Here is a 25,516-nt window from a genome sequence, read left to right on the forward strand (position 1 = left end):
TGTCCATGGGCTAGCACTGGAAACGTCATGCTTCTGTCATCCTTATTGATCTGTGGAGACACCCTGGGAAGGATGAAAAGGGTGGCTTTAATTGCAAGCAGTAATCACAGACCCAAGTGTTTAGGGGAGTTCAGCAGTGGGAAAACACCAGTCATAATACTGAGTGGTGGTGCTGCATTTCTAACTGTCCATTGCAAAATGTTATGTTTAATGTTTTGCTTTGGTTCTAGGGGCCGGACAGAATAACTACAGGTTGCTTTACTTGTGAGTAACATGTTGTCTTCACAGGCAACACGAATGGTTTCAGCTGGTGAACGAACTGAAAGAATAAAGGCCTCAGAGCACTCACAGAATAATTGTTTCCTCTGCTACGTTGCAACTTCATCTCTTGGCAACAGTGATATTTCCACTGCTCACTGGCTGTGGTTAATGAGGTAGAAAGGGCATTCATAGAACAACAACATTGTTCCAAGAACATGAAATCTTCCAGTCACCCTTGGACTCCACTTTTTGTTTCCTCCTCCACGAGCTATGTCTGCCCATTTGCTTATCAGTCTCTCCTGATATCATCAGACCTCTACGGTGATCCCATCTCTTACTCATGCTTTACTCATTTCCCAACGTGGCTATTATTGCTTTTCGTCTTCTGAAATCCCTGCTTTGAATTTAGAGGTCATTCAGAGTGCAGATGTGCATGAAAATCAATATATGATTAATCCACAGCAAGTATATGCAATGGTATAACACATCCTGTGTATTCAGAGAACAACACATCATGTTTCAGGTTTTATTGCATTAATTTATTACTGGTTGTATTGTTAGGCAGTAAATTGCCACATTTTGTTCCAAGATTGCAAATTCATGCCATTTTAGCAAATTTTAGCTTGGTATACCTTTGGTGAAGCGATAGCAATACAGCTGTGCCAAACACAAGATGTAGGGCCCATACCTGTTCCTTCTGCTCATTCAGCTCTTAGAAGGGAGGACACGTGGTATTTTTCAAGTTGTGCAATCTTGATTGACGGCGTGCTGTCTTACTGGAAAAGACTCTTCTATTATTCTGCATTCTCGTTGTTCTCTCATTAGCAAAGATGAGATCCCTCCTCTGAGCTACACCTGGAAACCACAGCCTACACCACCCTAACCTCCCATGCAAGGTGTGCACAAGTATAGATGGGAAAGCTTGCCAGAGGTTAGAGCCACCATAGATGATGTCGATTAGATAAATGGATGAAGTCACAACATGGAAGCACTTTTCTATAGTAGTGGGCACAACTACAGCATAAGTCATATTCAATCCCTATTACATTGACCCTCTGTGCACATTCCAGCTCTTCCCCATAGGGTAAGGTGTACAGACTCACTGTGGTCGTAAGCTCCTGCATTTCAGGCATAAATCCCTGCTGCTGTCTTCTCAGCCACCTGTGACAGCCATTATCTACTCTGTCAACCTATGTAACACCATCAAATTATGTATCTGCGATTTTAGCACCTAAATCATTCAGTAGTATCTCACTTCTCTACTCAGTCTAGTTCTCGGAGGGAAGACTGAGTGCAAGAAAATACTATTGGGATTGGACTAGATCAGCTTTTGAGGTCCCTTCCAATCCCTTACACTCTGTGATTCTGTGATTCCCTGATACCTCTTGTGACATAGATCTATTGGAACTTATTTATTGCACTTTGAAAATGCACAGTTCAGGCTGAGAGTTTAATGTCTTGTTGTAAAGCTTTACCAAGTGGGTGTGCCCAATACTACACTCTCCCCTTGGCCAAATGTGAAGATAGTTTTGCCTTCTCATGCCTCTTTCGCATGAGAAAAACCAAGCAAAGAAAGCAAAATGACTCTAAGACTCCAACATGGGAAAACAGTATTTTCTGCATCTCTTTATAAAAGAGATGAGGTATCAATGTCTTCAAAGCCAAAATTTTGAAAAAAAACTCATCCTGAGGCAAACATGTGCCTAAGGCACTCATAACAAAACAAGGGACCTTTGCCACAGTTTAAAAACCTGTTTTCAGATTATTTTACTAGAGGAAAGCGCTGAGTGGCCTCACCATAGATGACACTTATCTCTGCCTTCAATCATTCCTAACGCTTGCGTACAACTTAGTGCTGCTGAACTTGTGTTTTCTCAGCAGCTGCTGAGGAATGTGCTATTTGCTTACTGCTAAAGTAGCACTGTTGAGCAACCATGCAGCTAGTACACCATGAATATTCTGTAAATGTCACATGAAGTGGAAAATTAAAAAAAAATTCTATAAGAAGTATCTGTCAATGACCCGCATTTAGGTCAAAATAAAGGTCTGCTGTATAAGAAATGATTTTAAAGTTTAAACAACGAATGACAAACAGGAAGAGGCCTGTTTGCCTGAACTTCTTCAATGACAAAATACTGTGAAAAGGAAAGGCTTTTGCAATATAACGCCTCCTTGTCAATAGCTTTTGGATTCTCAGAACTAAAAATTTCCTTGGGTTGTTTCACAGGTATTCCTAGTCACAAGTAAACACAAGAGACTGTTAAGAGTTAATCTGATAACTAGAACAGATTTGGATGAATTGGAAATGTGTGAATATCACACAAATACCACTATTGATTTAAAAATTCCTACAAATATTAAAAAACTAGAGTATAATCGCTTAATATAAAGATTTATCAGATGATTCTTTGCATATTTTGAACACGTCAAAACCCAAGATTCCTTAGGACGGGGGTGTCAAACACATTTTCACCAGGGAACACATCAGCCTCACGGTTGCCTTCAAAGGGCCGAATGTAATTTTAGGACTGTATAAATATAACTACTAAATATAACTGTAGGACTGTATAAATATAACTACTCCTACATCTAAAATTACATTTGCTCTTTGTAGGCAACCACAAGGCTGATGTGGCCCCTGGTGAAAATGAGTTTGACAGCCCTGCCTTAGGAATTTCCCACCCCTCAGTGTCAGAATGGCACCTTTGAAATCCAGAAATCAGTTGCTTTGATGCAATGTTTGGAGTAGTATCCCCATTCAAAGTTACAGAAATAGATTTTGCCTCTCCCCAGATCTCCTGCATAGTTTAAGGCTTCTATGTGTGCACAGTATTGTCATCATTATACAGCTCTGTCCTTCTCCAGGGGTGTTTGTTTGGCCTAAACTGGAGAAATCTTCTTTTCCTGGCTCCAGATTAGAAAAGAGTTTTGGATGAGCACTTCTGATGGTGACTTAGATATGCAGGTATATGTGAGATAATGCAAAGGTAATATCTAACAATCACTCTGTTTCTACATGCAGGGTAGTCTGGATCTATGAAACAAGGTTTTGAAACAAGAATGACAACAGCTGCATACCTCTCAGTGTGTTTTATTGCCAGGTTAGCTCATTCTGATCACACGTCTTTTCAGAAAACAAAAAAATACTGCTGACAGACAACTCTCAAATGCAGTCAATGTGAAGTCCTATAGTTGTCTGGTATGAACACAGCTGTCAGGCACTATTAAAATAAGTTACCAGATTACTGAAAGTTTTCAAAATTATAGAGTAAATGCTATTATTACTAAAGGTAATCTAATTAATCTTATTAATAGTGAGTGTAACCTAATTTAGTTGTTTTTTTCAACTTTTAAATATTGGGACATACAAATTCCTTATCTGAAGACTCCTAAGAAGCCACCTGTTCACTGGTTTATCAACCTTGTATTACACGCAACAACAGCAGCAGAGCCTTTTGCATCTTTTTGTCACAATATTGAAAAAAGCTGGGGAATGATTTACCTGAGATCCAGATCTCTAAAAATGAATATATACGATATTTATACAGAGCAGTCCAGGTTCTCGAATCCCACATCTTATCAGCAGCTATTCAGACATCACTGTGATTATGGTCCCTGCCTTTATTGATATCTTAGCAGTAAAAGTATTGATAGATTAGTTGAGGAATTGTAAGTTTAGAAAACAAAAGCTGAATGTAACTTGGGACAGAGGTCATATTTTTAATGTGTGAGTGTAGCTATCACAAAATGACAGGAATTGTTCAGACAGTAAGAACTAAAAACACTTTCATAAACACATCCTAGAGTCAGAATGTTATTTTTTCTTGTAAGAGTGGTCTTATTGCTAGTTTTATAATTTTTAAGTTTTAATTAAGGAGGTCTATCAAACAAAAAATTGAAAGCCTTGTCAACTGCATGGTGTAAAATCATCTCCCTTCAAACTCAGATATACAACAGACACTGTTTCACGAGTTACATCAGAGTGTCAGCACTGACTCGACATTAATAATTACTTGTCATCTGGAGCTTGCTACGTTATGATCACTAATACTGCACATGATGGTCCGTTTGCTGGAAGGGGGGATGTCCAGGTTATCCAATGTGCCAGAGGAGACTTGGTGACACTTCGCTGTCGTTTTCTGCTAGAAGTTCTTCCATGCTCTGCTCTTCGGTAGTAGGGGACATTCTCCAGTTGCTACTGTCCAAACAGAATGCTGATGGCCATCAAGACACAGCACACAGCCACGAAGGGGCTCTTCCGTTCACCTGACGGGACAGAAAAATAACAAAGCAAACCAAAAATTCAGGCAGGACAAAGTAGATCTAGGCTGCTCCTAGTCTAACATTATACTCATCCCACTGCATGTGCAAATTAATATTCATTTCTAGCTGAAGAAATGCTACAACAAATTGTACTGAGAAAGAACATGCATGGGAGTGGGAAAACGAAGATGTAGGACAGGATACATTGCTACATAAAGACAAAAATGGAAGTGATTGCTTTAAGCAAAGGTCAATGCAAGGACTTGTATCTTACTATAAACCATCATTTCTGAGATGCAGTTTCATGAGGGAATATACATATATATATATATATATATATATTGCTGCTATCTCTTAGACACAGAGAGCCAGGAAGTAGGCACTGGAAAAAGCCAATCAAACTACCAAATCTTCTACTGGCTCTGTTCCCAGCTGTGGCCAAGGGCTATCGCTGCTCAGAAGCAGTTTTGTGCCAGCTGAGGCACATCTTTTATGTGTGGTATCATGTAGGAGCCAGCTAACTGGCTGGGGAACTCACAGCAGCACAGACATGGCCAGATGCCTCCTTTTTCTTTGCTAGAAAAACATACTACTGCCAGCATGTGGGGAGGGTCTGGTCCACAGATTTTCAGGTTAGAGATAAAAATGGTCAACAGATAACAGAAGTTGCACAGACGCCTCTATTTCTGACACTTTCAAAATAGCATTAGACTTTTTCAGGACAGATCATGGATAAAAGTGAAGTTTACTCCATTAACAAACTTATATTTGCTGGCAAAGATAATCGAGAAAGATCTATTCCCACCCATTTGGTCCAGATCAAAATATTACAGAGGTCTCTTGCTCACCAAATAAGCTACGAAAAAAAGAATGAATCTTAGGGAACTGTAACACAATCAGAAGAATATTAGTAATGTTAATCAGACTGCTACCTATTTACACGGGCACTTTGCCAGGCATTTTCTCTCTTCTACTTAAGCATTACACTTTGTGAATCCACTGGCTTCTCTCTGGAGAGCAGAGTCCCTACGCTGGACGGTACTTCCAGCCCACAAAACTGTCAGGAAGCGTTAACACTGCAATGACTCTTTAAAGTGGAAACATTCCTGTTTTTAAGCATTCAGAAGCAGAAAGACAGAGCTGGAGCAGTTTGCTTTAAAGAAAGTTGCATTTCCTTTTGCTGTGCGAGGTCTTTTGTCTTACTATCAACCATCTTTTCTGAGATGCAGTTTTCAGAGAAACAGTAAAGAGAAAAAACTGCCAAGGCTCCCAAGTCTAGCATCAAGGTGTAATCCTCAGAAAATAACCCTCAGGACCTTCAAATAGGGCAGGAACAAACTTTCCACAGCAAAAGAAAAATTAAATACTTGTAGTGACATCCATAAGCAGGAGTGCCTGTCACAGTGACATTACAAGACGTAATGAACTGGCATATACTTCAAATAACTGAATGAATTAATGTCTGCAGTTTCACATCTGTTTAAAAAAAACTTTTGAGGAAGTCCACCTCCTACAGCTTAGAGCATTACAATTTTCATACGGATTATACTTTCCTGCTTTTAATTTTCTTAAATGAGAAGTCACCATGTGCAGAATTAAAGAACATTTTGCACAACTTTGTAAATATGTAACCACTTGGTGGTTATTAAAATCTTATGCACACGTGAAAAGGTTGTTTAAACATACTGGGCAAGTTAAATGTAAAGGAAGCCAGTAGGCATTTTAATTTTTAAAAGCTTACACTTTCTATGTGCTTTTGTGATTAACACAAATAAAATGATAGGAATAATCTTCAAAGCCCATTTCCCCCATACTGAGGATCCGGTACTGTAATGTAAAGAAACATATGGAAGGAATGTTAAGATGCTACCTCGGCATTTGTCAGCCCAGAAGAAAGTCAAATTGGACCATTCCAGATATAAGTTGAAAAGAAACTAGTGTTTTACATTAAAAGAAGAGAGAGAAAGAAGTAGTTCAGTATGGGACACAAAAGTGCATACATTACTTTGGATGCAGCAGATGCCAACGTTACTGTCACTACATGACGGGGACTATATTCCAAACGAACTGCAGTTCTTAACATTATCAAGTTGACAGGGACAGCATAACCCCTTTTGTGTACTCTTAAATATTTTTAAGCTGTTTGATGTGCATAGCAAATAGAAAAAAAATATGCTTGCACTTAATTAACTAGAAAGATGGTGAGGTAAGGTGTTCTTTTCAACTTGGAAAAAAACTTAATGCAGCTGAATTTTCACATTTGTTTTTGCTGCCATAGCTCAAAATCCATTTCTGACAGGTGCCACCTTGCCAGTATCTTTCAATTACAATACTAAAATTAGTTCTGCTATGTCTATTATCTACATAGGACAATATCAGCAATCATTTTAACAACAGGTCTTCACAAAAAAACCCATTTTCACATCAATGCTTTTTGACATGCTGAAATACGTAAGTCACGTCCTTTTCAAAGGCTGAAAATACAAAAAAGGGAACCATACATTTTTCCTTTAGGTTCAATGACAAGTAGGAAGATCTAGAATTACAAGTTCAATGTGTCTGCTCTGCATTAACAATGCAACTTGAGGAACATCGTTTTGATAATGGATTTGTAAGATTAAAAAAAAAATCTTGGATATATCTCGGTGAGACCCCTCCGCAGTGCTGGTCCAGCTCTGGGTCCTCAGCACAGGACACACATGGACCTGCTGGAGAGGGGCCAGAGGAGCCACAGAAATAATCAGAGGCTGGAACAGCTCTGCTGGGAGGACAGGCTGAGAGAGTTGGGGTGTTCAGCTGGAGAAGAGAAGGCTCCAGGGACACCTTATTGTGGCCTTTCAGTACTTAAAAGAGGCCAAGAAGAAAGATGGGGACAGACTTTTCAGCAGGGGCTGTTGTGATAGGACAAGGGGTGATGGTTTTAAACTAAAGGAGGGAGATTCAGGCCGGATATGAGGAAGAAATTTTTTACGGTTCGAATGGGGAAACCCTGTCCCAGGTTGTCCAGAGAGGTGGTGGATGAACCATCCCTGGAGACATCCCAGGCCAGGCTGGACGGGGCTCTGAGCAACCTGAGCTGGTGAAGATGTCCCTGCTCATGGCAGGGGTGGCACTGGATGGGCTTTGAAGGTCCCTTCCAACCCAAAATATTCTATGATTCTTTGATCTTAATGCTATATAACTTCTGTTGTCTATTCCCATTTCCTTCTCAAAACAAATTCAGAATAAGGATTAAAATAAATATCAATGTTATTGGAGAATGTCTTCAATCAGATTGAGTTGATCAGTTTACACATGGATGCCATTTGACACCAACAGCTTTGCATATTGCAAAAGTGCACAGAAGCTAACTGAAGAAAGGAGAGAAAAAAGACATTTGTGATTAAACAGAACCATACTGCATTATGAATTCCACGTTGTTAGTATAAGGTAAACATCTGGCTTTTGTCAGTAGTCCATTAGAATTTCAAATAGAGAGCAGTTCATAAGGAATCACTGATTTCTTTGTATGTTAATAATAAGAACTATGGTCTTGGTTATTTCACATAGTAAAAAGTGTGAAAGGCTTTTGCTAATATAACATCACATATATGAATTGGCATTAGAAAATGGAGGCTTCCATGAGGCTATGTGAAACAGTCATACTCCATCCTGTCTCCCTTCACTATTTTTTTGTGCATTTTTTGACATGATGTATAAACATGGGTGTCATTGCTACATGGAAACACTGTTCTAATAAATAATGCACAGTCTAGAAAAAGCACTGGTCTTAAAGATTTCAAAGAAAAAAATATTACCAATCCTGGCGCATTTCCAGAAAATTCCCAGTAGTCTGTAAAGATAAAATAAATTCATTAGGTTTAATAAAATAATTTAAGTCAACTGATTTTCTTTCGTCTATGCTAAACAATCCAAACTATCAGTAGTTTGTCAACCTGACACCGTTCTTGATTTTAGAAAACACCAGGTTCCTGCACAAAGGGTTAAGACTGTGAACTAAACAAGTGGCAAAGTTCTTTTTAGGTGTAGCAAAGTATTTTGCATGTCAGAAAAACAAAGATGCATTTACTCAGCTGTGTTCCAAATCTAAAGATATCATCAGAATTTTACATTCTATATTTAAGTACCACAGACAGAAAATTGTGTAAAAAAAAATTCAGAACTAGAAAAATACTGGAGTAGGAAATACCAACAGACCTCGAGGTCATTGTATATGCAAAACTTTTCATGTTAGGATTTTGAAGCAAGTTTTCCTGCAGGTATGAGTCAAGATAAACCTGACTGCTTTAAATGTAATGCTTTGTAGTCTTTCCTTTGTATTTCCCTTAAAAATAGTAAATAAAAATGTATTTTCTAGCAGACCAAACTCATAAATGTAATCTGATGTAATTCTTCAGGCTTGTTTTTACCCTTTTGCTGATGTTTACCTTGCTCATGTCTCTGTAATGCTGCTTGCCCAGGATGTTAATTCTCACAAGTGAAATAACAAAGGAGAAAAGCAGGACTCAAGCATTCAGAGCACATTCAAAGGGATGTGCAAGCATGTATGATGCAAATTTATAATTCCTCTGTGTAACTTAGACAATCTCACACTGACTGATGGGAAGACTATTGAAGCATCCTGAACCAGAAGCCAGTTTTCAACCTTTCAAATGTTGTTCAAAAGTGCGTTGAAAGCTTTTCTACAGCAAGGTTTCCTTCATAGTACACAGCAGCAATGCAGTAGAACCATCTGGATTCAACTATATTGCCTATACAGATTTATGGACTAAAAAAAAAAACTTAATTATTTTTCCTCCTTCTCCTGATATGTTTATCAGCAGTAACTTCAGCCTGCATTATTTGTGGGTTGCATCTACTACCTGCTGTGATGGCAGTTCTCCAAGTGCTTTCCCGCGGCGCGCTGAACCCGTACCCATAATGGTTTGATTATCTGCCTTCCCCCTTTCTGTAGCTCTGGCAATTGCCTATTTTTTTCCTGCTCAAACACAGACAGGTAGTTTTGGGCCACTTGCTCTTGCATATTTCAGCAGTCAACATATCCTGCACTTTAAAAAAAAAAAAGGATTTATATGCTATTTCATATTTTATGGTCTCTTTTATAGTCTTAGTTTACTTCAGTGTGTCTCCCTCTTTACATTTAACAGCCTCCCCTTTACTTGTGAAACAAAGGTAAGTGTTGGGCAGGTGAAAATCAAGTGTTCCGAGAAGCAGCAAGTGACTGAGGTTTTCAAAGTCCAAATGAAATGCTTCGACATGTGTACCTCTAGCTGACCAATTTATTGTGAACAGCATTCCAGTATTTTCATTTTTAGAAAACAAGCTTTTTCATTTGTGCTTTAGATCGTTGTACCTCAAGCCAAGAGTATTTCTGTATAGTCAAAGCTCATTTTTTCTGCTTTTACATAGCTCCACAAGCAGAAGTAATAATCCCTGCAGGTAGACCATCATACTTTTCCAGGCTAAGAGGTCACACAGTGAAGTAACCTGAAGACATCTATGCACTTTTTGAAGATGCATGCAGCTAAAAAGGCATTCATGTGTAAATCTTACAGAAACACACAGCTCCATAGAACTGTGTGGATGTGTTTAAGAGTCTCAGAACTGTTGTTACTCTCTCTAAAATTAAGATTTGCAGATTGCATGCTGCAAAACCAACATAAAAACTTCTAGAGTTCAGCATCTCATTTTGCTATTTCTCAAAAACTTGCCCAGGAACTCAAAGAAATAAAACATTACTCTCCTTTTCACATGCATATTTGAAGAATCTCACCTGGGAAAAATAATATTAAGTCCTTCAGGCAGTCTATAAAACTGTTGACTTTGATTCACAATCTCAGCAAAGGCATTTCTGTGCCTTCTCGGGGTTTATTTAACTCTATGTTACAATGTAAAGTTATGACTGAAGTATCATCCATTTTTCCCAGCCCTAGAAAACCCCCTTCTTGGTGAAAATACGAGTTTTCCTTTCTGATGTGGGAGGTACAAAACAGAATACAAGTTTCATCATCCGCCCTTACTGCAGTAGAAGAATTTATAAGCTTAAGGTCACCACTGCCAGGACTGACAAGACTTCCAACAGATGACAACACCACCTTTTTAAGGGGCTTGTGCTGCTATTGGAATAGCTCAGTACATCTGCTTGTACACATAGTTAGCTGCTGAGCAAAGGCAAATTGAAATCTGGCCTTCTGATCAGCTATAATCACAGCCTTTGGATGAACCTGGGAGCTCATGTTGGAAGAAAAGCCTGTGCAGGCCTTCTGCTCTCCTGAATTTTTCCATTACTGTTCACCTCAGGCCCACAATATTCACCTCTTCAAGTCAAAACCTGTTTGACTATTACAGAAATGATGCTGCTTTAAATGAATCTGTTCCAAAATAATTCCTCCTGAAGCAACTACTGAAAGCCATTGCACTGTTCCTTGTCCTCCCCTTCATGTCCATCTTCATTCTTGTTTCGATGCACGTGGAATGTGTCGGTCTGGCTTGCACACCTGCTGTTTTCTGGCAGCCACCAGTCAAATCAGCACGAGCTGCCGCATATTCCTGGATTTCAGTATTAACATTAAAAACGCTGACCATAAAAGTGGTGTTGGTTATCTGGAGAAAAAAATCCAAAGAAATGAAGCCCACTAAGACAAGAAAGGGTTAGTCGACTTTGGCTGTAGACTGGGAACGCTGCAAAATGCAGCTGCCACGTGTTTATCAGGACAGCCCCAGTGTCACTGCAGGAGGGAGTGTGAGAGACACCTCACTGCAATGCTCGTGGCAAGGCAAGGGAAATCTCCGCTGCCCGTAAGCTAACGTGTATTTCTGGTTAGCAGGGAGGAAAGAATTATGTCATGGCGCGCATTCTCCTCTAGTTAGCATGAAACAGTAAATCTCCACTTTCCTTCCCAAACTTAAATGCTATTGCTCAGGACAAAGCACACGGAAACTCTCAAGATGCGTCAGGGAAAATGAAGGTTTAAGATTCTGTTTGGCTTGGTAGGAAAAGACAAGTTTCGGCAGAAGTCAATGGGATGAAATACAGTGTTACGAGGATGGGTCACATCACTTTGCAATACTGTCTCTCAACCAACAGAAACATATTTCTTTATGTACTATCAACAGATTTAAATCTTCAAAGCTACCACTCGGTCAGAAATATAGTGAATAACCATCAACATCTCTCCTGTCACTTTAATATTTTATTGCAACTTTTTATGCTATTAATTTGGAGCAGGAATAATGAGGTAAGATCATCTTTGTGGTAACAAGAAATATCACTAGAATTTATTTTATCCAGCATGTCTAGACGTTTCCATTTGAGCATGGAATATGTTAGTGAAGAGGGACAGGGGCTTAAGAGCATATGAGCTCCATATAAACATCTACCATTCAGGAAACAAATTTCATTGCTTCCAGGCCAACGTTTTATTCTCCAGTACAAAGTAGACTACATACATACATACATATATATATATATATATATATATATATATATAACAAAAATAAAATAGTATGTCCAACATCTATATAAATACAAACCTACAGATCAAACACTCAATTTCTCCACTGTGTCAGCACTCTTTGAAAACATTTTATGAAGAGAGTTCTATTGTACTCCAGACAGATTTGCCTCAAGAATAAACAGAGTAGCTCCAGATTAAAGGAAATACTCCCTGCCAAGAACAGCACTAAAATTTTAATCAGTAAAGTAAATATTCTTACTTCTCACTGTGTATACCTCATTGACTATTGTGTTATCTTCTACTAGCAGACACTCAAACTCCCCCCACCCTCTCTCAGTCCTTCATGAAGTCATCCTTTCTTTCCATCTTTACTGTTATCAAAAGAAATCTCTCATGTCAGTGACAACCTCACAGACTCATATGAAAGGACAGAAGCATTTTCATGTTAGAATTCCAAATAAAAAAAAAAAAAAGCTAGTGTACTCTGGATATCTTACATTTCTACAAGAAAAGTTGTATGATAAACTTGATGCTTTTTCTTAAAATTAAATGCAGAAGTTGCAGAAGATACTTCGCGGAAAAAAACCCCACTTTCTTTAACAGCAAATGATCTAATGGAAAAAAGTGGATAAGTCAAACATCCAGTGCTCAAAAGCCTATCTGTTTTTTCCAGCTAGAACACTACCAGCTAGAATTACCTCCTACTTCTATAAATATTATCTCTTTTGTGTTCAGTATTACTGAAACACTATGGATGGCTTCAGTGGATTCTAGGTCAAAATCATCCAATTGGTACTTTAAAACCACAGCATTTAAATCACAGTCCAACATCCAGTCACATTTTTTGTAGCACAAAGAAAACTGGTAAGACAAAAAGTGAAAAGGTATTAACAGTATAAGTGAGATGCAGATTCAGCTCCATGGCTGTCGCCATCTCCCATCACCCCAAAAACTGTGCTGCCAAGCCGGGTAGAGAGGAACTGTTCAGCAGCAGTATTAGCTCTGCAACATTAAACCCACTCCAGAAGAAAGGGAAACACAAAGGAAAAAAACACTGATCTCCTAGGAATATCTGTTTTAGGAATAAAAATGAGAGATGCAGTTACAGTGACCAAAAGCCTTGTTAGGTTTTGTACAACGCTTTGTAGAAATTCCTTAAAGGAGTGAAAAAAAAAGGACAGTGTTGCTTATTTATAAAATAGTTTCATTTTTTTTTTTTAGTTAGACTGCTGGTGAACCTGTGTTTCAAACTCATACTTCCAAAATGACTATTTTGAAAACAAATAAAAAGACAGCTTCTGCTGTTAATGTGCTTTTATCCAGCCTTAAGAATAAAAAATAAACTATTACAGCAACAGCTGAATATAGAAAAGTGTTTTCTGTCACTCATGTCTGTATCTTTCATAACCACCTAAAGAGAAAGCTGCAAGTCTAGAAAATAACTAACAAAGCTCTATTAGCTGGCTTTGCTAGTTAATAAATTCTTATTATAAAATTGCAAGAAAGAGCTTTCAAGTACATTATTGCCTTCTACTGTAAGGTGTAAAATGAAGATGTTATCTTTAAAGAAAGAACTTTTTCAAAATAGGATTTGTATTACAATACATCAGTAGAAGATACTAAAAGTAAAACTTTGTACTTGAAACCAAATAGCTTGTGTATTTTTAAAATGAAAAGACTACATACCCAGTTTTATTTTTGTCCAGTAAGCTGGGAACCAAAGATCTGATATAGGCACAGGTGCATATGAGCAGCAAGATGACGGTCAGTAGACTCTGAAAGTTGAAGATGGCAGACTAGAGAAGGAAATCAGAGAAGAAAAATTACCTCTTTGCAGTACAAAACTTCCCTTGTTGCACAAGCTGGAGAAAATAAGTGATCCCTGAGACAACACCCGTTAAAAACACAAATGAAACCTACAAAGCCAGTGAGTGAGAAAGTCTTAACAACTCATTGCACGTGATTGTGGAAGAACAAGAGTTTTTCACACAGAATCACAGAATGTTAGGGATTGGAAGGGACATCGATTTCCTTCTCAATCCATCACAAGAAGGGCAAAGAAACAGCAGGCAAAATGGTAACCTTACAGTTTTGCTCCCAGGTACCTGTTTCAAAGCCAGTTGTGGAAACCCGTTAGCAGCAGGCTAAGAGTTACAGAAAACAGATGTTCCCTCTCAGCCAAAAATAAGTGTAACTGTGGTTTGCATCAATAGAATATGGTGGTGGTGGTGAAAGTGGAGGTGAAGAGTATTTGACAATTAAACCAGTGACAGCCAAGATAGAGAATAACAATAAATATGTAGGAGGACTGTTAATACATTGCTTTATGAAGACAACACACAATATTCAACAGATTTGTAAAAATATATACAATTATACCCACCTGAATTATGAAAATATAAATTATTATTTTTTATTTTTAAATCACAGTATCACAGTATGTTATCACAGTATGTTTGGGATTGGAAGGGACCTCAAAAGATCATCTAGTCCAATCCCCCTGCTGGAGCAGGAACACCCAGGTGAGGTCACACAGGAACATGTCCAGGCGGGTTTTGAATGTCTCCAGAAATAATCTTTTGATTTTAAATTTAAAAATATCTTTACTATAAACACATTTTTAGACATGCTAATTATATGGCAAATGGTAGACAAATGGAAGAATTGCCTTAGGATAGAGAAGTAAATATCCATAGTTTGCTGGTCAAACTAATCTGCCTACTGGCAATAAGAAGAAACAATTCTCCAGAACTGCTACATTATCTCCCTATTTTCTAAGTTTAAGATATCAGAAAAATGCAGTAAGTGCATATCACAAGCACTTCATTTTAACTAAAGCCTGAGCCTTGTGTGGCCAACACGTTCTTTAATAATTAACTTATAAGCAACTATAATTGCTTATGTGAAGCAACCTCTTGCAGGAACATAAACATTGTGTGAGTAGAGAAGGTAATTCTGTAAGCACTGTTGTAACTCCACAACCAAGTACAAAATCTGGAAGAAAGATGGCTGATGCCAACTTCCAGCAACTGCCACATCACCATTCCAATAAATAATACACTAGCAACATTTTTTAGGTTTGATGGAACTTTTAGTGGAAATATTTGCCTACTAGTCCTTGTGATCTGTAGCTTCTAAACCTTAGTTCCAAATCAGAAACTTAGATTCTTCTTACGAGGTGAAAATAATCCAGCTGCATGAAGCTGTGGGATTTGTTTGTTTTTTAAACCAAAAAATTTAGCATGTCTCGCCTAATATTTGGTCAGCTTAACAGCAGCAGGTATGACACTAAGCAATTGTTTTCTTCAAACAGCCTTCTCAGCTACACTAATTTGCAAATCCTATTTAGTATGAACTAACTAACTAACTAACTAACTAACTAGCTAACTAACTAAAGACAAAAAACCCAACCAAAAAAATCCCAGCAAAGCAAATACAATAAATTCACTCTTATCTCTGGAGTTCTGATGAATTTGTGTCTAAATATCTCACATTTTTTTGTACTGCTCAACTCAGAAAGCCAACTATAGTGTATAACCAAGTGTAAATACTGAGCACTTCTGAAAGGCTATTATATTGCAGTTTCCTTCTTCAAGCAGAATTTGCTGGGATCTAAAAGCACATCAGAGCTACCACTTCCAAACCTGAGGCACATCTCTGTTGACCTATGTGCACTTTCTTCTGATGTCACAAAATTCTGTTTTGAAGGTCTGATAATCAAATTTCACTATATAAAGAGAATTATAAAAGCAAACCACAATATTTCAGTTCAGTATTGCAATAACAGTAAATTAAGAGAGAAAAATTAGAAGCTCTAGTAGAAGCAAAGCTATTGGAACATCCATGACCCTTCTAACACCAAGATCTAAAACCTCCTAATGAAACCCAAACAAACAAAACCAAACAAACAAAACCCAACCAAACAAAAAAAAACAAGCAAACCTTAGCTTACGTAGAAGCCTACAAGAATCATATGAAGAAATACTAGAACATGCATAGAATTGCCAGCCTGAATAGAATCATAGAACAATTTTGGTTGGAAGACACCGTCAACATCATTGAGTCCAACGATTAACCCAACACTGGCACTAAACCATGTCCTAAAGAACCTCATCTATGCGTCTTTTAAACCCCTCCAGGGATGGTGACTCCACCACTGCCCTGGGCAGCCTGTTCCAATGCCTGACAACACTTCCCATGAAGACATTTTTCCTCATATCCAACCTGAACTGTCCCTGGCATAACTTGAGGCCACTTCCTCTCTTCATATTGCTTGTTACTTGTGAGAAGAGACCAACACCATTCCCATGCATTATACAGGGCTAGATACACAAATCAATTTAAATGACTAAGTTAATGGGGTCCAGCAGGCCAACAATGGGTGGGTACCTACTGGTTAAGAAGCAACAGCACAGAGAAGCTGAAGGAGCAATTAAAAAACTCTGCCATCACAGCCTGCATGAGAGATTTCAGCATCCTCAAGGGCAGGACCTCAAAGGTGTGGGTGCTGCTCTTGCTTTTACTCCTGCTTGAAGCAGAAGCCCTCTGGCATCAGCCGTCCTTCTGCAGCAACAAAATTCCCAAGCCAGATCCCTCATTTCTCAAGTGCTTCCTATGACAACAGCCAGGGAGACAAAAAAAGGGAGAGGGTGAAAACATGATTCTTAGGATGCAGAGTGAAGATTAGCAGCAGAGAAAGATAAAGAGTATCAACTACACGAAGTAGATGACGTGCAGGAAGGTCACTGTGAAGAGTGAGAACACGGTGAGGGGACATTACATGAGCGGAGTGGTGATCAAACATCCAAAGTCAGCCCTTGGGTACTCAAAGTGAGGCTTCCCGCCCATCTCCTGAGCCACAGCATTTGCTAAACTATGTTTAGCTTAGTAGTTTAGCTCAGGTAGCCAACACATCATTTCTGTTCTCCCCTGGCGTTAATAACGGACAGATTACTCACCCATCATTACTAGTGGACTCTTGACTTTGTACTAGGCACAAGCTTTTGTCAACTTCAGAAACCAGGAAACTCTCAATTCCCCAGCAGAAACAACTCTCATGACCTAGGAGAGGCAGCATCTCCTGGCTCCTGCGGGTCTAGGAACGCGACGGGGCCGGATCCAGGAGCGGCTGCCACTCAGCAAAGCCAGATACTCCCTATCAACTGATTAATTTGATCAGTCCTTGGGGAGAGACAGCTGCTCTCGACATCTCACAGCGCAGTGCCTGCCAGCGCTTGGTTCCCATGAATTCCTGCAAGCTTCCTCCTGCAGCTGCTTCCCAAGGAGGCTGGCGGGACCGGGTACTCCAACATACGAAAAAACAGTAGAAGGGTACACTTGCTTCCCCTTAAGCAGGGACTGTAAATGTATACTCGTGAAATGTGTTTTTAGTCAATCAATAGGGACAGTATATAATTGTTCTTTGTTGAGCTCTTCATATGTCTCTCCAGACATGCAGTGTAGGGCATTGCTGTAATTACATATGTCATTCGACTGAGCTGTGCTCTGAATTACACATTTATCTATATAGCCACTTTTAAAGGACAGGCATATTTTGTTTACAGTTTTCAACTAGAAATCAAAATTTATTTCCGAAGTGGATGGCTTCACATTTCACATCTGAAGTAAGTCTTATGGCCCAGCTGAATTTATAGAAAAGGGCAATTTACATCCAGCTGCTTGAACTGATGTAATTAAAAGCTGCTCTAAGAGTCATACATTACTTGGAATCCTTTTAAAAAATACTGCATTCACATACCAAGCTATTTGGAAAATGTCGTAATGTAGGTGGGTTGCAGTTCATTTGGTTAAACTGGGTTCCTCTGATCCAAACATAATAAATTGGAATTTTTCAAATGTGTTGTCTGGCTTAACGTAGATCCTGCAAGTCTCTTTCCCATTATAAAGAAATTTCAGCACATGGAGAACTTGATGCTGTCTTTTAGAGAATGTGTGTCCACGTGTGGGTAAAGACAACTAACTTCCGAAGACTGAGATCACAAGAATCAGCACTGTCATTTTATTCTTGTTTTATTCAGTGCAAGCTGTGGCTTTAATTATACATGCTGAAATTCTCTACATCTGCATTTGGCACATTTTCTGACATGGTAGAAACACCCTAGTAGTTACATTCTGCTCTGAAGCACTATCACATCACCTGCAGCACTACAGAGGTATTGTATTCAGCAGAACTTGCAAGAGCAAGTTTTGTCGCAAGTCATTAGAAATTACAAGACTCTGGATTTTCACTTTGAGAGCTACATGCCCAAAGGCTCTTTTAAATCCTTCCCAAAATCAGACTTTAAAAAAGCCTCAACGTTATTTCCCGCATCGTATCATAGCTACAGACATTTGAATGTATTCACATCTGAGTCCTCATGCCAACAGCATAGCTGTCAGCACAGAGGACAACGGGGCAAAATTGGGAGTTATATGGAAAGAAACGGTCTCCAGTTGCCCTAGAGGACACCATCAGTCTGCTACAACACAGGAGCAGGAGATGGTGCAACAGCTCCTTTTTCTGAGGTGAGGAGAGAGGGAAGAAGGGAGGACTCTGCAGATGGAGCAAGAATAAAACTATGGAGTAGTATGTGGTAATTTAAGTCTTTAATATACTTTAGTAAGTGTTGATTTAGAGTGAAACACTTCCTGTGTGGCTGAGGACGGGCATCCTGATGGCCCATAACATCTGCACAGCCCCTGTCAACCTTATTATAGACAATGTTGTCACTCCTGCAATTTAGTCAGCATTGCTACACTTGGGGGAGAAGAGACAAAAGCCGCAGCAGCTCAGAGTTCTGGTTATCAACAACTCTTGCACTTTATAAAAGTATTTAACTCAACGTGCTGAAAGAAAAGACACTCTCAGATGGTTGCCTAAATTTTTAGTCATCACTGGGAAATGTGTGTTCAGCCTCCATAGACATAGCCCTAAGAGATGCACTGATCCTAAACTTTCTTCTACATTGAAAATAAGCCATAGTCAAGGCTTCATATGGTACCTAACTCTGTACTTCTTACTAATTCCATCTCTCCTACATTCCCTGATTCAGATACTGTTCTGTTCCATTTGTTTGGAGACAACACCACAGAACCACGAACCACTTAATGATGCAACCCTTGCACAGCACTATAAAAAAAACACATAAATTTTGATGCAACTATACATGTTGGGGAAGGATCCACTAGGTTGGTAGAAAGCCTAAAGCAAAAGCTCTCCCAGAACAAAGCTTAAGCTTCTCTAGACTTTCAGTATTTACAAACTGATTACTCTGATTGCACCGTGACCATGATTTCATATGTGCACACAATAAAAAGAGAAGCCATCATAGTGCCAGCAAGTTGTTAAACTTTGCCCCATGGTTACTATTATAACCATTTAGGCAGGCAAACACAGATAAATTATGAGAATATTCTGAAAAAATGAAAACAGCGTTTGTGTAATATGCTGCAGAATATACTTTCTAGAACATTTTTATTTTCTTTTTTCCTCCTCAATATTATAAAATTGATGGATGATTATGCTTTCTGGAACCAAAGAAATGAATGCTTGTTTCACTGTCTTTCTCATATAAAAATGTGAGTAAGGGTTTACATGGCACTTGAACTGTGGTTAAGCAAGTGCCGACAAAGATGTAAACGTCTACATTAATATAGTAATGTAGGTTCCAAAACCCACCACGGAAAAAAGAAATCAACCTCTATGAAATTTGAATGAAGAGGTCCTTAAAAAGCTGAAAGAGAAAATGCTTGTTATATAAGGTTTCCATTAGGTACTGCAAATCTTGTTTTCCCAGTCTAAATCTAGCTTTTAGGAGTATAATATTGAAAAAAATATTAGGAAATAAAATGTGTAAGACTACCCCCAACATGAAGGTCAAAGCAATTGCTAAAAAATAATTAAAACATTCACATAATTAAATTATTTTCCAGCCTATTCCAAAATAATTCATTTTCTCCCTGCTGCCAAATGTAACCTCGTAAAAAATCAATGGAAAACAAGCATTTGTAAAAGTGGCATGCTAATTAGAACAATAAGAAAAACATAATACTTTCTAACCAGTAAGGTTTGAAGTGATTATTGGCAACACTGCACTTCAGGTATCTGCTTAATAAGTATCTGAATACCATTCAGATAGCAGCTACTGGTTGCTGCAACATAAACAGGGTTTTCTACGTTAAATTTACTGCACATTCACTCCAGAATTTAGTTTCCAATGAATTTAAGTACAATATCTAATGCTCATTCACAATTCTGCCTAAAATTCAAAGTTCTATCTAAAATATGTGGTTTTGCGTTCATAAAATTTAGGCTAAGGCTTGATTAGAGTAACAGGGAATCTTTCCTCTAGACATGTGTTGACATATGTTGACTAATTAAAATGGCAAGTACAGCACATAGGAACTAACTTGTATGCTTTTCAGTACACTGAAGACTAATGCATCTGTTTAAAACATAACACATCTCTTTAAACAATTAGACAATGAATTAACAGATGGAAACAGTCGTCCTCTCCTGCAAAAGCTCTCTTGACTTTAACACAGTTCTTCACTGCAATTCAAATCCACAGACCAACACTGAAATGACACCTTGAGGTGACAATGTCAAAGTTGCATGCTCCCTTGAATTCCCTCTCCTTTGCCCCAATACTTAGACAACAGTTTCAAAACTGAACTTTTGGTGTAAGCAGCCAGCAGATGCAGCATTTCACAGAAAAATCTTACAGTAAAGAACAAAGTGAAAGGTGCAATCTTAGGCTTTTTTTTTTTTTTTCAGGGCTATTGTAATGTATAGGTGTATATGTCTATATATTTACTCAACAAACACAGATTTATGTTAGATGTGGCAGTAAAAGCTTAAGCTATCTTTTCACAGTATCACAGTATGTTTGGGATTGGAAGGGACCTTGAAAGATCATCTAGTCCAATCCCCCTGCTGTCTTCTTTGCAGATCATATAGTTTGCAATTTTACAGAGATATTTCTCTGCTCTTTTCCCTCATTATATAACAGAAATTTCTATAATCCTCTTTTGAGGAAACTGAAACTAAGTATGTTCCCCAGAGTAACAGGGAACCTAATAGTAGTTTCTGGAACACTGCCACAGAGCTCTCTAAAAGGACATAACAAGTTGTAGTGCTTTTGCTTCCCCTGCCCTAATTCTAGAGCATAGTTGAACAGAGGAAGAAATATTATCCATGTAAGGAAAAAGACATCTTCTCCCCTAACGAGTAAGTTCTGGCTTCTATTGCTGCTCATTGAAGCAGTATAGCTAGTTAGAAACTTGTACCATTCCTGTGTTTTTGATAACTGAGCAGCACAGTTTCTGTCAAATTATCTAAATCTCTCTTCTGAAGTCGCACACCACACTGCTATGTCTGCTTGGTGTAATAAAAGTAAATAATGCATTTTTCTGTCCCTACCTCGCCACAACATGTCTCCTGTTTGTCCTTTCAATTCCGTGATAAGCTTGTTACTCTGACAGGATGAAATGTGCAGGGAGAGGGCAGATCTTTCTTGCTTTCCCCTCAATGTTTCGCTCCTACCGTTAGGGGCACGCCAGAGCTCCCATGGGGGTCAACATGTAAGAAGTGCAGAAATGGAGTCAGTTTTCACACAATTGGTAGCAAAGGAGGTCCTAGCATCTTCTTGCAATACAGCTTCTGCACAAGAGGGAAAACCCTCAGACTTCCAGCAAAGTCAGATTATCTGGGTAGCAAAGGCCTATGAAAAATTTGTTACTGCAGCTGTAACTCCCTGAAACTCGAATGGCTGCTTCTTGAAAAGATTCAATGCCTGATGGCTTCATAACACCAACGTGCAAAATGATGTTATTCCAAAATAAATTCATAATACGAACTCATGTATATTCCTATATGTTAATGACACCTTAAGACTTTAAGATGAGGTCGGAGATATTTTTAATCCTATCTGCCTTTAGGCCATGATAAAAACAAAGCTATTAGCAAACCTGAATCAGGACTGACTCCTCCTTGTAATTTTGAATAAGCCAGGCACAGACTTTGAACGTGAAGACTCCTGAAAGCTCTTTTGCAGAACGGTGTCTCAGATTCTGGTATGTTTATATCCGAGAGCTTGGTTTGAAACAATATTTACTAATGAATGCTTTTACAATTGGTTATATGAGCAATTCTCCCTCCTTCTATAAACACCAATCTAAGACAGCAACAAAGATTTGTGACAGAAATGTTTGCCCTCATGGAAAGTTCCCAAATTAATTTTTCGGCAGTGATGTGTGGCTCGAGGTCAGACCTACCCAGAGGGTGAAGGGAAAGAAGCCATCTTTGTGAAGCTTTTTGCAATTCCCTATTTTCCTCATCACCAAATTGCAATTACAGACACAAAGCATGTCTATTAAGACCTTTTTTGTATGTATACTTGTGTTTGACCACAATTGCATGCTTTTGCTACAGAAAAAAGCGAAGACTATCCTTATGTGGGTGAGAAACTCACCATCTCTAATTTTAATGTAAACTTACATTAGGCTGCTCCTCTCTTTCCCCCCACCACATGTATGTGGCAAATTTTTCAACCCTCACAGGAAAAGTTTTGCCGAGTTTTCAGATATAAATTTCAAAAGTTGACAGGATAAACCGACACAATGATTTGTGGAAGTCCGTAAACAATACATTTTCTGCTTCTTAATAAATTAAGCAGCTGTGTCCTGAATCCTTTTGGTTTCCAGTGAATTTTAATCCACTGAGAAGCTCCTAACCCCTTCCAAAGTTAAGTTAAAACAGTTTTTCCTACCTGCTGGCACTGAACAGGAAAAAATTAAAAAGTTGTGCTTTCCCATCAAGGAAAAGACAGGTAGAAGCCATCTTTTATATATATACATTCTGTTAGGCAGCAGCTGTCTGATCACCGAGGACAGGTACTGACTTGCTTAGTAAGGATGTGGTAAGGAAGCCTGGGAGACAATGGGATAGAGGGTTCCAAAGGATAAAGTCCTTTAGAAATTATACTTGAAAATTTACACGGTTCACAGAACTACTGGTTTGCCATGGTTGCAGCTCATTTTCTTCAGAGAAAGAGAACAAACTGGACATATAGGCTATTCCATTTGACAATACACAGACAGCAGCTGCTTCCTGTCTCATAGTCAAGTGTGAGCTCAAAAGAAAGTGTCATTAACGACAGCTCATAACTGCTAACCCCACAAAACAACTTATTTTTGAAAAGCCGTGACAACATAGGTAGCTTTATGGACACTACGAAGTCCTGGATATGCCATGAGGGTTCTTGTTTTCCCTGAGGAAATTCAAACACGACAGGACTGAGAAATCTTATTTTCACCTCCTTTGACATAAAATCATGAGAAAGATTTCATTAAAGGATTTTATCTCAGTTCAGGTTCCTCAAGCATACAGAGTAACATCTAACAAGCAACACGGAGCCATGGAGAAAACGTTCTCACAGGATCTCACAGGTGTGACAAAATCTTTTTGCTAGACAGAGACATTAGTATTACATTTTAAGTGCTAATCTCAGCAACATAAATGTCTCACTGATCATCAAGGTCCTCTTGCCTTTTCTCTACCGCCTCAAATTCTTCAAAGCACTATGAAGAACAGCAAGCTGGTGATGTACTTCTATAATACCTGCCTTTTCAAGGCAGTGATGAGAAGTGAGGGCTCCACTTCTCTTGTTTTCTGTATGTGTGTTTTAGATCTTCTGAGATAATTTATGCCTCTTATCATGAAACCCCTTTGTTCACTACTTGAAGCCACAGATTAGAACAGGTTCATCAAAGAGATCTGCCAGGAAAAGCTCAGGTGAGCAACTTTCAGCAATTTCCTGCTTGTGACAAGATCTGGTGCCTAGGAACTTCTTTTGAACGGAACCATAAGAAAGTTCAAGAGATACTAATCTTTTAATAAATATGTGGGAAGTACAAAAAGATTCAGTGGAAGCTGTACAGTGCACGTCACCAGAGATGGATCATCTGTCAACGTCAGGATAGAAGAGGCTTTGAACAACCTGATCTATTGGAAGATGTCCATGGACAAGGCAGGGGGTTGGAACAAAATAATCTTTGAAGGTCCCTTCCAACCCAAACCATTCTGTGATTCTATGAACTTTGAAAATGCTCATCCTAAAATAACTGTGTTGAAGTTACACACAACCCCTGAAGAGTACAGGGAAACCTTTTCTTCTTTTAGCTATTCTTTTTTCAATTTTAAAAACATGTATCTGCACTGCTCATATAAAGATCTTGCACTTCACTGAGAAGGATTATTTCACAGCACAGCTTTAAGTCTAACCCAAATACAAATCCTTCACAGAATCCCAGAATGTCAGGGATTGGAAGGGACCTCGAAAGCTCACCCAGTGCAATCTCCCCATGGAGCAGGAACACCCAGATGAGGTTACACAGGAAGGTGTCCAGGCGGGTTGGAATGTCTGCACAGAAGGAGACTCCACAACCCCCCTGGGCAGCCTGGGCCACACTCTGCCACCCTCACCAGGAACAAGTTTCTTCTCATATCTAAGTGGAACCTCTTATGTTCCAGTTCGCACTCACTGCCCCTTGTCCTATCATTGGTTGTCACCGAGAAGAGCCTGGCTCCATCCTCCTGACACTCACCCTTTACATAGTTGTAAACATTAATGAGGTCACCCCTCAGTCTCCTCTTCTCCAGCTCCAGAGCCCCAGCTCCCTCAGCCTTTCCTCACACGGGAGATGCTCCACTCCCTTCAGCATCTTTGTTGCCCTGCGCTGGACTCTCTGCAGCAGTGCCCTGTCCTGCTGGAACTGAGGGGCCACAACTGGACACAATATTCCAGATGTGGTCTGACCAGGGCAGAGCAGAGGGGCAGGAGAACCTCTCTGACCTACTGACCTTGGTTTATATTCTTCGCACACAGAATGAAAAAAAGGCAGACACTATAGAAAACATAAATTGCAATACTGATAAGCTTCTGAGTCAGCTCTATATACACCACTTATACTTTTCATTAGAAAACAGACAGAGGCCCCTGAGGCTACTCCTGGTAAATGAGAGCAACAGTCTGTATCAGGATTCAGCGAGATGTCAAACAACACACCCATTACATCAGGTCAGAAAAGATATAAACACAACGCACGGCAGGTCAGGGCCAGGGCCGGGAGAAGGACCAAGGGGCCGCAGACGTGCCCGGTCTGCAGTACGGCTGCCCAGCAAAGCTGTACGGCGGGGCCGGGCCGGCTCCGATCCCGGGGGCGAAGGCCTCAGCCTCTGAGGGGACCGGCCCGGATGTGAGGTCAGGGAGTTCTGTGGCGGCCCCGGGGAGCGCGGCTCGGCAGCCCCGCGCCGGGCCGGGTGCGCCGGGCCGGGTGCCGCGACAGGCGCTGGGGCCGGATCCGCGGAGCTGCCGCCCCCCGCCCGCCGTCCCACGCTTACCATGGCGACCCGCTCGCGGCCACATCACACTTCCGGCAGAAGGGGGAAGGGCGGAAGCGCGCCCACAGACACCTCCTTCAAGGGCGTGGGTGGGGCCACTGCTAGGATTGGACGCTGCCGAAGCAAGGGGCTT

At 39.6% G+C, this 25,516-nt stretch overlaps 1 protein-coding gene across 1 annotated transcript; it reads right to left on the reverse strand.

Annotated features, from left to right (window-relative positions):
* Positions 1 to 3,336: 3,336 nt before the first annotated feature.
* TMEM167A (transmembrane protein 167A) lies at positions 3,337 to 25,501 on the reverse strand. The gene is made up of 4 exons (XM_065046465.1): positions 25,384 to 25,501; positions 13,668 to 13,777; positions 8,322 to 8,356; positions 3,337 to 4,527 (listed from the first exon to the last, which is right to left on the reverse strand). The coding sequence occupies exons 1-4, from the start codon at positions 25,384 to 25,386 to the stop codon at positions 4,457 to 4,459; spliced, it is 219 nt and encodes a 72-aa protein (XP_064902537.1). The 5' UTR covers positions 25,387 to 25,501; the 3' UTR covers positions 3,337 to 4,456.
* Positions 25,502 to 25,516: the final 15 nt, after the last annotated feature.

The sequence above is a fragment of the Columba livia genome, chromosome Z, assembly GCF_036013475.1.
Source record: "Columba livia isolate bColLiv1 breed racing homer chromosome Z, bColLiv1.pat.W.v2, whole genome shotgun sequence".
Lineage (NCBI taxonomy): Eukaryota > Metazoa > Chordata > Aves > Columbiformes > Columbidae > Columba > Columba livia.

Bases quoted from the DNA above. Each gene is read 5' to 3' on its own strand.
- TMEM167A (XM_065046465.1), bottom strand. The intron at 8,357-13,667 runs GTATGTAGTCTT...TTATCTTTACAG, and splicing joins CTGGACAAAAATAAAACTGG to ACTACTGGGAATTTTCTGGA. The intron at 4,528-8,321 runs GTAATATTTTTT...CTGTCCCGTCAG, and splicing joins CTGGAAATGCGCCAGGATTG to GTGAACGGAAGAGCCCCTTC.